The 17,366-nt window shown below is 41.2% G+C and overlaps 3 protein-coding genes across 7 annotated transcripts; 1 reads left to right on the forward strand and 2 right to left on the reverse strand.

Annotated features, from left to right (window-relative positions):
* Positions 1–241: 241 nt before the first annotated feature.
* On the reverse strand, positions 242–4,481 carry LOC120548804 (leucine-rich repeat-containing protein 74A). The gene is made up of 13 exons (XM_039785288.1): positions 4,094–4,481; positions 3,657–3,832; positions 3,467–3,574; positions 3,262–3,355; positions 3,022–3,071; positions 2,815–2,896; positions 2,606–2,691; positions 2,339–2,533; positions 2,162–2,257; positions 1,806–1,949; positions 1,490–1,594; positions 1,160–1,245; positions 242–893 (listed from the first exon to the last, which is right to left on the reverse strand). Exons 1-13 carry the CDS (start codon positions 4,200–4,202, stop codon positions 290–292), a joined length of 1,935 nt encoding a protein of 644 aa, XP_039641222.1. The 5' UTR covers positions 4,203–4,481; the 3' UTR covers positions 242–289.
* A 261-nt stretch (positions 4,482–4,742) lies between these two features.
* angel1 (angel homolog 1 (Drosophila)) lies at positions 4,743–10,390 on the forward strand. 5 transcript variants are annotated; one of them, XM_039786929.1, is made up of 12 exons: positions 4,743–4,850; positions 5,362–6,047; positions 6,129–6,414; positions 6,583–6,806; positions 6,941–7,010; positions 7,105–7,547; positions 7,731–7,872; positions 8,341–8,430; positions 9,021–9,131; positions 9,221–9,254; positions 9,538–9,701; positions 9,789–10,390. In XM_039786929.1, exons 1-12 carry the CDS (start codon positions 4,784–4,786, stop codon positions 9,944–9,946), a joined length of 2,475 nt encoding a protein of 824 aa, XP_039642863.1. In that variant the 5' UTR covers positions 4,743–4,783; the 3' UTR covers positions 9,947–10,390. The 5 variants fall into 5 exon arrangements, with proteins under 5 accessions (XP_039642863.1, XP_039642864.1, XP_039642861.1 ...); XM_039786930.1 differs by having other exon boundaries at positions 5,362–6,009; positions 6,091–6,414; XM_039786927.1 differs by having other exon boundaries at positions 5,362–6,414.
* A 1,544-nt stretch (positions 10,391–11,934) lies between these two features.
* Positions 11,935–17,365, reverse strand: vash1 (vasohibin 1). The gene is made up of 7 exons (XM_039787099.1): positions 16,420–17,365; positions 15,904–15,992; positions 15,441–15,497; positions 15,151–15,225; positions 14,179–14,560; positions 13,519–13,628; positions 11,935–13,302 (listed from the first exon to the last, which is right to left on the reverse strand). The coding sequence occupies exons 1-7, from the start codon at positions 16,639–16,641 to the stop codon at positions 13,230–13,232; spliced, it is 1,008 nt and encodes a 335-aa protein (XP_039643033.1). The 5' UTR covers positions 16,642–17,365; the 3' UTR covers positions 11,935–13,229.
* Between the last annotated feature and the right edge of the window lies 1 nt (position 17,366).

Here is a 17,366-nt window from a genome sequence, read left to right on the forward strand (position 1 = left end):
ACTTAATGTTATCTTCAGCTAACAGAAATTAAATACTCAGATGTTTGTTTGGTATGATCAAAGGTTTGGTTGTGCATCAGAATTTGTGGGTCTACCATCTGACAGAGTTCCCATGTGTTATGAATTGTTTTGTTTCCCCAGATGGTCTGAATGCTGAATATACTGTGCACATTATTTAGAGATTAGAATCTCAAGACAAATAATTCAAATCTATCTTTATTTAATAATTATGTGTAACAAAGTAGCAAACAGTCAGGCAGAAATAATCACAACATTTAAAGTTTAACAATCACTTGACACTTTGATTCTTTGAGTCTTTATCCAGACGTTTCATGGTTTTCTTTTTCTTTACTTTCTTGGTTTTGGCTTTAACCACTGGCTGCTTGGCATCAAGAGCAGGCCTGGACCTGGTCAGGTGGTTAGCAGTAGGGCTTAGCTTGCTGTGGACCATCTCTGGATCGGAGCGTATACCCTGAGCAGAGATGGACTGGCCTGGAGCAGAGCGAGGGGAGTCATCCAGCAGGTTTGGCTGAGAGTAGGAGCGCATAGCTGGAGAACTGGTGGGACGGTAAGGCGTTATGCCTCCTAACATGGGCAGGTGGACATGCTCACTGCTCAGATTAGTGACAGAATATCGACTGCTGTTGGACATGACAATGTGGTGCCAAGAACTTAGAGGGGTGGCAGAGAAGTGCTGAGGGCCACTTGAATCCTCTTTGGCACCTCCTGGAGACATGACCATCGAGCTGCGTGGTGTTACAGCCTCCACAGCGCTCTGGAAGGTTTTGAGGATGCGGTCGCTCTTCTGCTTTTCTTTCTTCTGACGGGACTCAACCTTTCTCAGCTGGCGGCGGTGATCCCTCATCATCTGTTTCCTTGTATCTGCCAGTCCCCTGCACAAAAACAACAGATAATGCATCACTCATTTAGGACGTCATTCACGGTGAAGATCTGGACCAATTCCTAGGTCATAACTAAAAGAAATTTGGTTCAACTAAACCATTGTACAAACATTGTTAAAACTAATGATTGTACAAATCCACAGCAATGTCATCACTCAATGTTTTGCAAAAATAAACCTTATCATGTAACTGGCCTACACTGTAAAGCAATTTAGAAGGCCAACATGTGAGTGTGATCACAGTAGATGTTTGCTCACCTGTAGTCTACCATTCCTGTCCTGTCACGATCAAGTCTCTGAACCAGCTCCTCAATCTGGTATCGATCCAAAGGAATACTTGATTGCTATCATGGTTTCACAGGACAGAAGGAAAAATCTAAAAGTCAGTTTCTTTCAGTGATTCACTCATCCCTCACAGTATGCTTTTATTGATTCGCTGTGTGTTAGTCAATGTTTAGCGTCAGAAAAGATTTGGGAGAAGGACTAGAAGAGAGCTCATCACGCATGATTTCAGAGGACAAGTTCATGCTATGTTGTCCTGCAAATGTCACTGACTGCACAGTTAAAGATATAAATTTATCTGGAAACCTGCACCGCCTTCCTGAAGTCAGCAACAGGGACTCGCATGGTGCCATCTTTGTCAATATTCCGAAAGAAATCCCACAGGCGTAGCTTGCGTTGATCTAAATAATCCTTCAAAAGCATTGGGAAAAGACATTTAGACAATTATGTGATACACGCAGAACCAAACAAAGAAAGAGTTGCCGTCATTTGACAGCTTTACGAAATTAATATGTGAGTAAAATACTTGAATACATAAATATAAGATTACATTTTCATATAAAATGATGGCATGTAACCAAATTTTTAGGACTACTTATTGTCATAGGTGACCAAAACACACCTGGATGACTTTCATTGGATCAACACGTTTTGGTTGCTTCTTAGCGATGAAGCCTCCAACTCCTCCGAACTGTACATCCAAACCAGGATGCTCCTGACAGGTCCCCTCCAACAGATGCACAAAGGTCTCATTTACTAGCACATTCTGCTTGGTAAAAAGGTATATATATATATATATATAAAAAAAAAAAAAAAGACACAGGATACAGGGTATTTATTGTGCTTCGTTTCATTGTGAAAGGTTTGATTTGTTTGAACAGTGATAGAACTGATATGACAGAACAGTCAGATCAGGATCCTCGCCAGACAGACAGACAGACAGACAGACAGACAGACAGTGGTGTCACAGTAACTCACACATATGTTGATCTCTTCTAAGGCAGTTCTAGGTGTGTTCTTCACCACATTAACCAGGGCCAGTGCCCCCTCTACTGTTAAAGAGTTGTAAGCCAGCTAAGGGAGTGTAAGAATTAAACATCACATTGTATGTATCTGCATCATACTGATGAGCTTAATACAACCTTGTTTACCCACCAGTAGAACTCGGAGTGTGTCATTAAACTCAAGACCCCGGCACAGCATGCCGACACCCTCATTGGTGAGGCGGTTGTTGTTGAGGTTGAGGTGCACCAGAGTGTTGTTGAATTTTAGGGCCTCTCCCATAGCCAGGGCGCCCTCATTCCCAAAACCGTTCCACGATAAGTCAAGGTGTTTTAACATTATATTCACCTAAATATGGAGAATGTGATCAGATGTTGAATACTAAGTCAGTGATCAAATGAATGTCTTATACTGCCATACCTTGAGTCCAGCACAAATAGCCACAGCCCCTTTCATTCTAAGATGGTTCCAGCTAAGATCCAACACCTCAAGACCCTCGTTGTTTGCTGTAGAAACCGAAGGTAAGATCAGAGAAAAATACTTCCCATGGTCATTTCTCTTGTTTGGCATTACATTCATAAAGCTTGTCACATCTACAAGGACATTAGGATTAGTGACTTTTACCGTACCCAACAGTTGTCCCAAATGTTCCCCTCCTTTTCCACAAAACTCATTATGGCTCAGGTCTAGTTCCTTTATTCTGGAATTGGTCTACATGTAAAAAAATAAAAATAAAATAGCCTACCATTACTTAATTACAAACCACAACTAAAATGTAATTTGTAATCATGAGGCTTAAAGGTCAGTGTTTGGGTAACTGATTATTAATCACTTACTGACAAGGCATCTGCAAAATATTTTGCATCATCATCAGTAAATCTATTTCCTGTTGGGACAAAATAATGTTTAAATATATAAAATAAGTATACTAATAAATACAAATAATAATCTCATGACTAAATTTAAAGATCTTGTGGGATAGTTTTCTCATTTTTCCATCATTGTGTCTAGCATGGTCTCAGTACATCACACTACTGTCAGTGCAGTTATTGCTGTTTATTGTTACCTGAAATTACCTGAAAGTTTCATAGATTTCAATGAAATGTTGTCCAGCAACACTTTAGCCACATACTCAGCCCCTGCAGACTGCAGATGGTTGTTGGACAAATCCTGAAAGCAAAACAGATGCTGGTACAGTACTCTGCATAATCCACTGTAAAAGTCAAATTGCACCTGAAAAGCACTTGTACCCTCTAGTGGTAGGTTTGCAGTCCGACATACCAGGTGCTGCAAGGTGAAATTAGCCCTCAGCATCTCCACAAGGTATTTGGCTCCCTCAGCTTGAATGTGATTGTCTGCCAGCTCCAGAGTGTTGATATGCATATCAGTCTAAATAAAAAGAGCTTATCAGAAACTTTCTATTAAAAAAACAAAACAAACTCACACTCAATAACATGCATTTTAAACGTACCACCAAAGCAATAGCAAGTGCCTTGCACCCCAAAGGTCCTAGCCCATGGTGGCTGAGGGATATGATTGTAGAGTCAAGGTTTCGTATAAAGTAGGAGACTGGCACCACACCCACCAGCTTGCAGGCCTGGAGGTACACTTCAGATATAGACATCTCCTTGTTGCTCTCCTCTTTTTCTGGAATTGAGAAGCCCAAACTATATGAGAACCAATGTACGGGCCCTTGTCTATACATACAGTAACAAATGCATTTTTCACAGCAAAACTTTGTTAAAACAAGCTTTTTATTTGCATTGTTTTTGGAATGTTTTTTTTTTACCAAATGATTATAAATTAACAGTACAAATGTACAGCTTTACAGTAAGAGCAGCAAAATGGCTTACACTGTATTTATTTACCCAAGAACTCCAAGAATAACTTCAATGTAGGCCTACTTACCATCCAACTCTAAGTCTGTGTCAAACTCATCCTCCAGGCCCTGGGGTAGAGTTGGGGATGGACAATCATCATCTTTTAAGCAGAGGGACTCAAAAGACAGCGTCGACATTGCTGTAAGCTGTCAGAATCTATGTCCTGTTTGAAACCATTTCCCAGACACAAAGAGAATGCAGTCTTCGGGTTATTTGTTCATTTATTCCTGTGTGTTCTGTATGGGCTGGCACTGTGAAATGAAATAGGTCTGTGCTGTCCAGCAGGTAATTCTAACCCTCAGATAACGTTTCCTGAGTAGTGACATCAACAATTAATGCCTTAGTGTGGTTACAATGCTGTGTTTTTTTAGTAACTCCAAGCAAAGCTGTAAGTAGGCCTACAGCTGACAGTGTGAAAGTTTATGGCTAATGGCATTTTATAGGATGTTGTACATTTTCATATTATCTTTATATATATATATATATATATATATATATATATATATATATATATATATATATATATATATATATATATATATATGTTAGAGAATGCTATAATTTTAATTTATTTTTTATTTGCCTTACCAGATTAAGACAAACAAACAAAAAAACACATTCTTGAGGAAACCACACCAGTGACATTTTTACTGGCCCCTAAACATTTGGACCACCAACAACTTCAGAACGCGCATGCGCTAATTTCAGGACAGAAAACATGATTGTCAGCGTGTTGTATTATGCGCTCTACCCACTGTCGCGGTACCTGACCAGTCGACACTCAGGTACATCTTACAGCACGTTTTCGTCTAAGTGTCCGTGTTTTAAAGTGTCAGTGTCACTATGTGCATTTCAGTTGGGTATATATAGCTGTTAGGAGCTAACGTTTGCAAACGTTATGTTTAGTTCGCGGCTGAGTGAACACCCGACATTTGTTGGGTTGAGCGTTAAAATCATGGGGATTTCAACTAAAACTCGGCGTGACTTTTCCTGTGGTTCCCCAGTATGAGCTAATATTTCCACCTTTTGCACGTAAGCCACGTTATGTTATGCTATTCAGCTAATTCTAACTTTAGCCCGCGGAATCGTGTGTTAGCTTGCACTTTCTAGACTTTCCTCATGACGTTACAACACCCCCACGTGTGACTGTTTTGCTGTGTATTTATGTTCAATAAGAAAGATACAGAATGTCGCATTTAACACTGGTTGTCAGTACAACACACAAGCAAAGGAGTTCAGTATGTTTCAGCTTTGTATGAAGGCATCAGTGTTTTTAACACGAATCTTATCTTTTAGAGGCATCAAAGAAGGGTCTCCCTCCTGCTGTGGTTAATGGCAAGACAGTGTGGCATGGTGGTGCTGTCACAACCAGAAGCTTCACTGAGTCTCAGAAAACCCTGCTGGACCAGTGGCTCAGCCCAAGCAGTGAGACGAAGGGAGAAACGAAAGAAAGGATGAAAGAACCAAGCCCAGAAAAGGAAGACGAAATTAGGCCTGACAAAAAACAGCTGATGGCTGTCCTGCATGAAGAAACAAAGAATGAGGATGCTTCAAAAATGAGTGAGGTGAAATCTGCACTGAAGGAGAAAGAAGCGGAGACGAGAAATGAACAGCAACAAGACGAAGTGGAAGCTTCCACGCAAGTGGACAGGGAAATATCCAAGAAAGAGGACAATGAAATATCCAAGAAGGAGGGCAGGGAAATATCCAAGCAGGAGCACAGAGAAATAACAATTCACCATGAGGTGTTCCATATGAAGCAAAACACAGAGGATGGAAGTATTTTTCCAACTGAGGACATTAGCCCCGAGCAAGATCTTGGGGCACCATTAGAGTGCCTGCAAGCAGAGGACAGCACTAAAGAAACCACCAGATCAGTGCAGGAAAAAATGAAGATACCAAGCTTGGAAGAGTCCGTAACTCCAGCTGTGCCAAGCATACAAGATACTACCCATCCAGTACAAGAACAAATACTGATACACCACCTGGAAGAGTCAATGGCTCCAGCTGTGCCAAGCATACAAGATACTACCCATCCAGTACAAGAACAAATACTGATACACCACCTGGAAGAGTCAATGGCTCCAGCTAAAACTACAGCTGAAGTAACTGAGTGCTGGGATGAATATCTGGCTCCAACTGCTGATGGTGGGGAAAGCAGTTCTTTGCTGTTACTTTCCTCCCTTCTCTCTAACACTCAAACCCTTCTACTCAGTGGGCAGCATGATACACCAACTAGCTGGCATTTTCCTGCAGGACCTGGCCTGGCAGAAGAAGTGCAGTGCCCACTGTGGCAGTTTCCTGCCTTGAGCTATTACCCTCCAATAGAGCCAATAGTGCCATTTGAAGGTAAGTAATCTGATATCTCCCTTTACTGGGACCGTTTCATTTTTAGCTTTCTTAATTGTAATATTTTCACTGTAGTGAGATATGTCTAAACTCTCCAGTAGTTTAATATCCAGCTGTTAATTTGCACAGACTCGTACGTGTGTGTGTATGTGTTTGTTTTCCACCCAGTAATGTGGAGAGTATGGGAGGATGTGGATGAGAGTGCCACTGCCGCAGAGCCCTTCCCATTCACGAAGGCCTCGATGGACTTCACTGTTATGTCCTACAACATCCTTGCTGAAGACCTGCTGGAGGCCAACCAGGAGCTGTACACACACTGCCCCCTGGAGGTGCTGGACTGGAGCTACCGCTGCAGCCTACTCCTAGAGGAAATCAAGAAATGGGAACCAGATGTGAGTCAAGTACCAGCTGATTCAAAATAGATTGTACATTTGTCTTTTGTTCATTTATAAATGCAAACTTAACACATTTTAATTGTAATCTTAAAGTGTCCACTAATGAGTTGTGTGTATTCTCTTGTGTGTAGATTCTGTGTCTGCAAGAAGTTCAGGAGAACCACTACCATGAACAACTGTATCCAGTCCTGTCTCAGATGGGTAAGTCATCTGAGAAAATACAGTGGAACAATTATGTTGGATGATATTATGACAAAGACGTTACATATATTGTCTCTTCGTGCTGTCGCTCCAGGCTACACCTGTGTGTACAAGCAGCGTACAGGGACCAAGACAGACGGCTGTGCTACGTGCTATCGTAGCAGTTGCTTCTTTGAGGTGTCGGTCACCTCGCTGGAGTTCTTCAGGCCAGAGACGGAGCTGCTGGACCGGCACAATGTGGGCATTGTTTTGTTGCTTCGGCCAGTGGTCATCCAGGGGTCAGAGGTCAAGGCAAAGGGCCCACCCCTCTGCGTGGCCAACACCCATCTGCTCTTCAACCCTAGCAGGGGTGATGTGAAGCTGGCTCAGCTCGCGATAATGCTGGCAGAAATTGACAGCGTGGTCAAGTCCTGTAAGGCCAAAGGCAAACACTGTAACCTTATATTATGTGGGGACTTTAACTCTTTGCCCCACACGCCTCTGTATCAGCTGATCACCACCGGCGAGCTCTACTTCCAGGGTCTACCAGCATGGATGGTGAGTGTTAAACACTGCAAAATACAACTGCGTGGAATTACCTAGAAAAAATCTAGCTTCTCCCACATGACTGTCTGTGGATTTGTTTGGAAGAGTTATATTAGGCTCTTTGTTTCAGGTTTTCTGCCATGATGCTTGCAATAATTACCTCTGTACTATGTATGTATTCACCATGTCCAACAGATATCGGGTCAAGAGGATCAGTCACACAAAGCCTATTGTCACAGACTGTTTGCCCCCCTGTGGCCCAGCTCTCTGGGAATCACTGACAGCTGCCAGTACACTACTGTCAAGGAGGCATTGAAGAGCCAGAATCAGAAATCAGGTCAGTGTTTGAAAGCATAGTATGTTTTGTACTAGGGCTGCGCAATATATCATTTTTTATCGTCATCGCGATATCAGCTGGTGCAGTAACGAAATCACGAAATACACAAGATTTTGAGAGAAAATCAGTAGAAAACTGATTTGTATTCAATTCAATTCTTTACTTTGTTCAATAAAAGAATGTTGGAAATGATTTCTTTTCATTGTTTTAAATACAACAAGCAATTTGTTGTATTTTAGCACATTACTAAAGGCAGCAGAAATGCACAACTGAGTACACTTTAATATCTATTTTATTTATCTCAAGTAATATCATTATCGCGATATTCAATAAAGGTATTGCATATTTTCCTCATATCGGGCAGCCCTATTTTGTACCTACTGTTAATTGTATGCCTCCGTGGCAGTTAATCAGTTAATCCTTGAGTTTAGTAGATGTTTGTGCCAAAGTTAAAGAAATTCCCTCCAGGGTTTCCTGTCCACAAGAATGGGACGGACAGACGGACAACCCGAAAACATAGTAAATGCCTGATGGCATTTTATATCCAAGAGGTCAAAGGTAGGTTTCGCTGTGACATTATAATGTTCTGCTTCTCTGGCCATTATTCAATGTCATAATTTAGGAACAGATGGGGAGATTCTGACCATATTTTTACATTTGGTCAGATACTGAGTTTGGTGACACTAATCTTGGGTGCCCACCTTGAATCTGTGGTGATTGTAAAGATCTTTTGGGCTGCAGGGTTGAAGATGTCTGTGAAGCAAACACTTGATGCCTTTTTTCTTTTTTTATTATTCCTATAAAGTCTTCATTACATGTATCAGAATCAGAAAGGGATTTATTGCCAAGCAACACTTACAAGGAATTTGCCTTGGTGGATGATGCATATATAAACCTAAACCTATTAAAAGCAAAATGTAAAAGAAAGGATAACATAAATATACAAATATGTACAATTAACTGTGCAAAAGTTCAGGATATATATAGTTTGTGCAGAGAGAGAGAGAGAGAGAGAGAGAGATATGCAACTTGACTGGTTGGCGGTAATTCTAGTTGTAATCCGGATCCATGGAGTTAGTTTAAGTCTTTTGTGTTTAATTTCCTCTCTCACTTCACTTCTTATCCTATTATTGTTTGTCTTTGTGTAGGGAAAGGTCAGTACAGCCATGAGTTCATGCTGCAGATGCGCTTCTGTCCAGCTGCATGTGTCCGTCCTCTGGACTTGGAGCAGATCCCAGGTGTGACGGACAACATGCCAGGTACAGGCTTGCAATACAAAAACCACAACATCACTTTTTACCATAATGGTTTAAATATCTGGGTCTTCTGTTTGTTTTTTAATGCACAGATGCTTCAAGGGGAAGTCAGTCTCATGATAACAGGTCAGTTTACCTGCAGGGTTTTGTCATATGGCCATCATACATATATATGGTATCAGATGGCATGTCAGTGTCACAGCAGCAAACTGAGGCAACAAAAATAAATGTAAAGCTACTTTAATCAATAAATAGGAATTCTTTATTCATCTCAGTTTATCACCTTTCACGCGTATCACCTATCACACAGTAAATTTGTGATGTGCAAAACAAGATATAAAAATGGGGAGTAAAGGCTCAAATAGGTGGAATTGAGATGCGATTTTTAGTCACAAGTTTTATGTCACAGGTTCAGACACACAATCAGTCATCGGTTAGAGCTGAAGTCGGTCTACAAGCACATTCTTCCAGGCTTTGGCCATCCGGAAGTGACAACCCTGCACTCTGAAGCTGGGGCTACTGTCGACTACATCTTCTACTCCCCTAGACGCGTCTTACATCGTGATCTAAATGGTATGAGATCGTAAAAACAGAAAGGCGGTGTTGCAGCTCTGAATGAATTTGCTACTGTAGATAACTTATATGTTTTGTTTTTCTCAGCTGGTGACCTTGTGAGTGAGGGTCTGAAGCTGATTGGTTCTCTCTCACTTCTATCAGAGGATGTCTTATGGTCAATGAAGGGCCTGCCCAATCACATATTTCCCTCCGACCATCTCAGTCTTCTGGCCAAATTCCAGCTGGACCTGAATTCTGCATGACTGAAAAAGACTGGGTGAACTAAACGATGTCAGAGGATGAGCATATTTCAGTTTAAATGATTCAGGTCTTGCTCTGTTGTTTGTCTGGCATCAAAGGATTATAGTTTTCTAACTGAATAGCAGAAGTTAATATTTTTTGTTAAAAGATTCAGGAAAAATAATGGATTTTAACATCAGTCTTGTTCCACATGGTTTATCAGATAAATGACGCAGCGCTATGACTGAGTTATGACAAATCTTATTAATGATGCTGTAATAGTTCGTTTAAAAAATGCAGGCAGTTATTGCTTTATTTTTTATTGGTGTGATAATACACTGACCTGTTCAGCTGCTCGGTCTTGTTTTTAATTTATTTTCAATTTCATTTTTAATTATTTTTCTTTGATTATGAGTTAGTTCTATTTTTTCAGATGGTAAAAATGTTGAATAAATATTTACCATTAATTTGTGGCTCCTTCATGATTTTTGCTGTTAAAGAAAACACAAAGCCTGCCTTCAGGTTTAAAATAAAAATGTGTAGCTCTTTCCTGGATTTATAATGTAGCAGAGTTAAATGCATCCACCAGCATTAAATCCTCCAGTTGGGTGTCTGGCTCCCTGTGTATCCTGCCTGGTGTAGTGCTGAGATTGTGACTTGAATGTTGGCTCTGCCTCTCCCATCCCACTACACTGAGGCACTCAGTTTGTCTGCGTGCGTGTGGGTGTGTATGTGTGTGTCGGGTTAATGCATGAATGAATAATTAATTAGGTAGTTGAGTGGTCATGCATGATGGGGCTCAGTAAGAGCTTTGTGTTTGTGTGGGCTCTAACATGTCTGCAGAGGTGATTACCATCAGTAGGACGTCTTTCACTCGCTCATTCTTGTCAATGTACTATGTAGATATATTTGCAATATAATACAATAATCCACGAGTTTAAAATTTTAATTTATAGAGGAATCAGATTGGGTGTGTCTTTTTCCCCCTGCAGCACCAAATGCATTCAAGTAAACAAAGGAGGTCAATAGGTTTCCCCCCCTCCAAATAGGTCATTATGCCTTCTGTTTCTATATCTTACAAACACTGGTGGACAGGTGTTTGACATCTGGAATCCACTGGAAGGGAGGAGAGGGATTTGTTTATCTTTATCATGACTTCTATCTAATAATTTACCAAGGCAAGTGCCACAACAATGACAAACGCTGTTTTTAAGGAGTTCACTTTAACACATCTCGCAACTCTCAGATATGACATTTCACAGTAGTACATTGTAACATGACAATATTTTTGCCTTACATGCAGCCCTTTCAGTGTTGCATCATTGGCCCATACATGAAAGTGGTGCATTGCTGACTAGGTTTCGTTGAATGCAGCTGCCATTAGGACGTATTAGCTGATTGCTGTGCTGAGGTGGACTTACATTCATCCACTTGGAGATCCATTAAACTGCAGGGATCCCTGAACATGAGCGCAGCACACATGCTGCCAGCATACCACAGCTATTATTTATATGACCGCAGCACCTAAAACAATATGACAAATGGAATGACTTAACTTTTGTCTACACAGTTTTTCCTCCAGATATTCTGAGATCTAAAAGGTGAACCTCCTACTTGGCTTGACTGTGTTTTAATTCAGTGTTTTGCTGCACACAGAGGCTCATGCTTCCCTTTATGGAGTTGTTGGCGTTAAGTTTCCTTTGTTTAAGCCTCACAGGAAGTGTTAAGAGATCTCCTGAGTTTGCTCTCGTCATCATTTGCCTTGGTGCCAAAAGCTGCCCTTCAACTGAGGACACCCTGTGCTCAGTTTGAACTATTGACTGTCAGAAAACTGGTGTCATTCCCTGCCTCAAACCCAGCCTGCCTGACAACTAATTACAGCATACTTACTGATTAACCGCTGACTTTTTGGACCAACGCTGTTTAAATACGGACAAGGAAATTAAATAAATAACCAGGAATTTATTTTAAAAAATCCCTATTATCACAAAACTGCATCAGACAACCAGAATTGTGTAGCCACTGTGACCCTTTATTGTGATCCTGTAAATCAACAGTCTTTTGGTAAAAAAAAACAATTGTGTTATAGAGCACTGAAATGAAAATGGACAACAGCTACTATACACATAAAAATGTTGGCTGTGGCAACACTTTCAAAACAGTGTGTGGTAAATATTGGTCTACTGGTGATCACCAACACTGAAGGGAGTATAAAATGACAGTATTTCCAATTAAAAAAATACAAAATGCAGATAAAAGTACTGTAAACAAACTTCTTTACACATTAGCTGAACTGGAAGTTGTACCACTTGAGGCAAGTGAAATATCGGATGAAGTTGCTACTAATAAAAGTTAGAAACAATATATATAAAGCAGCTATACAGTACATATAAACGGACTTCTCGTTACTTTACATCTACATTAAATCCAGATGAGGTGAGTCAGATGCATTGCCAGGAGTCACCTTGATAATTGTTCTGGTTCATATATTCAGCAGCCAAAATAACTCATGTTTATCATATCCCTCATAATCTTAAATATACTTTTGTATATTTAATATTCAATCCCATATTCAGTCTTGGTAAGGTAAATAGAATGCTAAACATGCTAGCGTCTGGATATTAGACGTCTCACACAATTTACTTTCAGTATTTTGAAAGAGCAGAGATTACACTGCTTTGTATTTAGTTAGACAATGAGAATAATGGGGTGGATATAAAAAGTATTTTTCTTCTCTTTGAGTTTTCATACAAGGCACAAGGGTAGTGGTTTGCAAACTAGTCACTACGCAAGCGATTACTGCCCAGCAGAGCCTAAGTGAATTTAAAATTACATTACATGTGCACACTTACAGTACGACAATACAGCCTGCAGACGAGTCTTAAGAGCTTTTGTTGAACATAATAATAACACCACAGAAACCTATGATATGTCCAGTAGCACATTTACACTGAGTGGTAGTCTCGCCCAGCCTCGGCGAGGAGTCATATTTCTCGTTGTGTTGAGTTCGCAAAACTCCAGTTGTATAAAAATGTTAACAAAGTACTGCACTTTTTATAATTTGGGAACGTTGCCAGCACCAATTACTATGCACAGTAACTGCTCCAGAAATAGCCTTGAACAGCACAGACGTAGGGAAGCTGAATGAGGCATTTGTTTTGAAAAAGAAAAGTTGCTGGTGACCTATTCGACATTGCATCCCGTGAATAGGCCAATGTGTACAAAGAATTAAGCCTCAGAGTAAATCAGTGGCCCTGTGAAACAAGTGTTTGGTACCTTGTAACTCCACAAGCAAGCTAAAATTCCTCAGACTCGAATCTGGTATCCATTCATGTCTGTAGCCGATTTTTGCTCCAAAACCTTCTTCTCTCCGGAGGGACTGCAACAAAACAGACACACATATATGAGACAATGAGTTTTATTCACACGAAAAGGAAACTGTGACTAATTCATAAACAACTTATCCTTTGCTGTAGATCACGAGACATCTGTAGTCCAAATATTTTCCACTGACGAAATCATTTCACATTAATGGCTATAGTGCCTGTATTTTTAGTGAAGAACCAAGTTATCTAAAGCACACGATTAATCATACCGTCTCTCAACGCGGCTGATCCTACGTATGGGGCTGCTTGGTCCTCTGAGGGGTGAACCCATGCTGTTTCTCCTGTCTTTGGTGGGAGAGGGTGGTGCAGGCTTTCCTATCTGCAAAAACAGATCACACAGAAGAACATCTTAATCAGAATCACTTTAAAACGCCACATGCGGTAAGTCAACTGTGCCTATGTCCTCGCTGTACAGGGCGAGGCCCAGTATCAGTGGCTGAAGTCTGCCTGAATTGTTAATGTGATTGTGCAGAGCACTCGCTGTAAAAGATCATCTATTGATGGATTGAGCCGGCCATGCATGGAGCACAGCAGGGCAGAGTCAAGCCATCACATTAGTTTTATTATACACACAGCTCAGCATCGAGGCTGCCTTCATCATGTGAGCATGAGAGGTGATGAGAGAGCATCGTTTGAAAGAAAGCGCTCCTCAAACAGCCAGGTCAACTCGGTGTCACTATGCATGAAGAGGCAGCATGTCAAAAGGAATCTAATAAGCAGTTAAGAAGGACAGCCTTTCTGCTGAGGACAAATTACATTTACCATCATTGTCTTTTGTCCTGCAAGAGCTCCATCAGCTTGTACTGGTGTCTGCAGCAAAATTAGACTTTCACAATGTTATTATTGTCCCAGACACCACGGTGCCGTACCTTCAGCCTCATGTCTCGAGTGTGTCTCTCCAGCTCCTTCCGTAGCTCCTCCTTGGTCAGCTTGTCTACGTCTAGTATCGAATGTTTCCATTCTATCTGCTCCACGCTGTGAGGGTCGTGGGACACGTACTGGCCAATCCTGACCTTGCGCAGGGTGTGCCAGTAGCCCCTGTAGGCTCCTTCGAATTCTTGCACCAAGTCCATCAGTGTCCGGAACTCCAAGGGCTTGAACATGAGGTCCTCCCTACGGCTGATGCCCAGCGCGCCGAAGCGCCCCCCGATGTGAACTCCCAGCACAATGTGGTGGAAGTTGTTCCCTGAGAACTGAGACTGAAAGCTGAGGGGGAAGCGCTCCACACCGGGCATGTTGTTGGTGAGGTAACTGTAAGAATGTAGGTCAAAGAAACTGACATTTGATCTCTGTCTTTAAAGCAGGGGTCTTCAATGTTTTTTTGGGCCAAGGACCGCTTAGCTAAAAGAAAGAGGGCGCAGGGACCCCAATGCTACATATTTTGTGTAAAATGTAGTTGTATTAAACTGGGCTGGATGGGTGAAAATGAATGGATATTGCCTTATAATTTATACATCATGTTTTAGTGTTAACTGTGGAAGGCACAGTGTATCCTCAACCTTAAATGTATCTTTGAATGGCTACCATAGGGGGTACCTTACCTATAGTAGGCCTATCATCAATATTGTGTAAATTAAATGTTTGTTTTTTTCACAAATAGGCCAATTTATTTTTGCTGATAATATGTTGGATTCAATTTAATGCATATTTCCACACAATTTAGAAAAAAAAAACTTTCAACGAAAACAAAGTGATCAAATAATTTGGTGGCCCCCCTGCAGTAACTCTGAGGACCCCCTGTTGAAGCTCTCTGCTTTCAAATATAGAGTCTTGAGCAACATTTAAAAAAATATCATAGCATATAAAGCACTATGCAACATGATCTGTTGCTGTAAAGATACATCCCCAGGATCACCGCCTCCAGGCATTTGATTGGCAGAGCCTCCCGCATCATCTCTTTAGCAATGTCCATCAATCTGTGCAGAAGAATGGAACAACAGAGTAACACTTGTAATGGTCATCTGTGACACGACTGAGTGCACTACAGATTACATGCACACAATGTTTGTTGAACAAAAACATTTTCCATGAGCCAGGGTAATACAATTTGCGCCGCTAAATCTAATAAAGCAAGGTCTCCTGTTTCTTGACGTTATGATCAGTCTTGAATAAAAGACAAAAACTTGCTTACGCTGTAAGAGGCCGGCTCTTCTTAATTTCAAAAAACTGTGTTCCCGTGTGATTGTACCTGTAGGACACAGTTAAGTCATACCATAACAGAGCAAACTGCTTTGGGAGACTACTCTGCTGCATGCAGTGGGGGGAAGAGACAACCACTTATAGTGCTTTGTGATATTCATAGGTTGTTGGTTAATTATGGATGGATTTAGTCTCTGACTGGAAAACAAGCTTAATATAGAAAAGAGTATCTACACTGGCCTACTTTCTATTGTTTGGCCCATATTTCTTAAGAGTGCCAAAAAAGTGGGTTAGTGGGATTAATAAAAGGTAGTTTGTGCACTTGAACATCCACTTGAGTAAAATCATAATATATCTTTCCAACTATAAATGATGTGTTGTCAAAAAAATTTAAATACACTCAATAATTACTGTGGTACTAACCAGCCAGTTATACCAACTTAGTCAAAGGATACTGCAATTCCCTGATGTATTTCTGTATGGCTTCCAGGCGCTGTGGGATCGTGTTGGTAGGTTGGTATGTAGGCACACTCGGTATTGGAATCTGTGGGACAGAGCATCCAAACAACTGCCTTACCATCGTACAATCCCAATATTCATTGCAGCTGGAGAATGTAGTCTTGTGTGCTCTTCTCTATTCAGCTAACTAATGGCAAAATATTTAACCACTCTTATGTGAAATGAATGACCATTCTCCTGTGTCTAAAGCATCCTTAGCTTGCAAATGTATTGTGGACTGGACACATGCATTGTATTTTACTACTGTGATGAAAAAATAATCATTTACAGTGGAGTAATTCCAGTTGATTTAGTGGGGACTGCATAGTAACACTGTAACTCAACATTTTCCCACAACACACAGGTGTAAATTGTTTCTCCACAATGTGTATGTTTACCCTGCATAGTGTGAAGTGCAACTGTTACTCCTTCCATGTATAACCAGCTGCAGCTTTATATATCAAACACTTTACCTTGGGCAGGTCAGAGGCAACCCGGATCTCCTTCCCCAACGCTTCACCGTTGGGGTGTATTCGAGCCACATGGCGCCACATCCTCTCCCAAGTCTCCTCATCCACCGGGAGGCCTCCTCTGTTCACATAGAAAGGCACCCCTCCATCCCTTAACTCTTCTTCACCTTCATCCTCCTGCTCCTCATCTCTCTGCTCCACTGAGCCCATGGTGACCCTCAGCATCCCTCCTCAACCAGGAAGCCAACCGAGTCCAGGCACAGAAATGTCCAGACTGATGCCTTGGACCTCTCACTGGTTAATCTGCTTGCAGGTTTAAGTAGGTTTCCACAACAGATGGCCAACTCATGACACCAAGCAGCTTGTGCCAGAAATATCTCAAAATGTCAATGCAGGATTTAATGGGGTTATATCTAAAGGTGATCTGCTAACTCCTTGGAGCACCAATTTGCCCAGTGAAGTACAAATAAAAGAATCTTTATGGAATAAGGAATGACTTTGCTGTAACTATTCAGCTCTTTGGTCAAATCTAATATACTGTAGGCCATTCAATAATCACATATCCATGTAAATAAATAAATTAAGACACTATAAGGTAAAGACGTGTAGCCTATTTTAATGACGATACTGTGAAAGTTCATCAACAAGCAAACGCAAGTCCGCCAATGTAACGCTCTATCGGAGTCTGTAAGGGGATTGGCTCTGCAGACAACAAAGTATTAGAAATTACTAATTCCTTGTACCGTTAGAGGTCATTTACACCACAGCTATCCAGCTAAATCAGTGCCGTTGTTCAATCCCATCATCTCGACACTCCTCAAACGTCCTCTTCATCTCCGTGTTCACCAAATCATTTCCTTCCAAGTCAGCCGGTTCATTGTTCATACAGATGCTCCTGGGTTCAGTGACTGCGGTTTGGATTCACGTCTACGAGCCGCTCAGACACTCCC

Source organism: Perca fluviatilis, chromosome 20 (genome assembly GCF_010015445.1).
Source record: "Perca fluviatilis chromosome 20, GENO_Pfluv_1.0, whole genome shotgun sequence".
NCBI classification, from domain to species: Eukaryota; Metazoa; Chordata; class Actinopteri; order Perciformes; family Percidae; genus Perca; species Perca fluviatilis.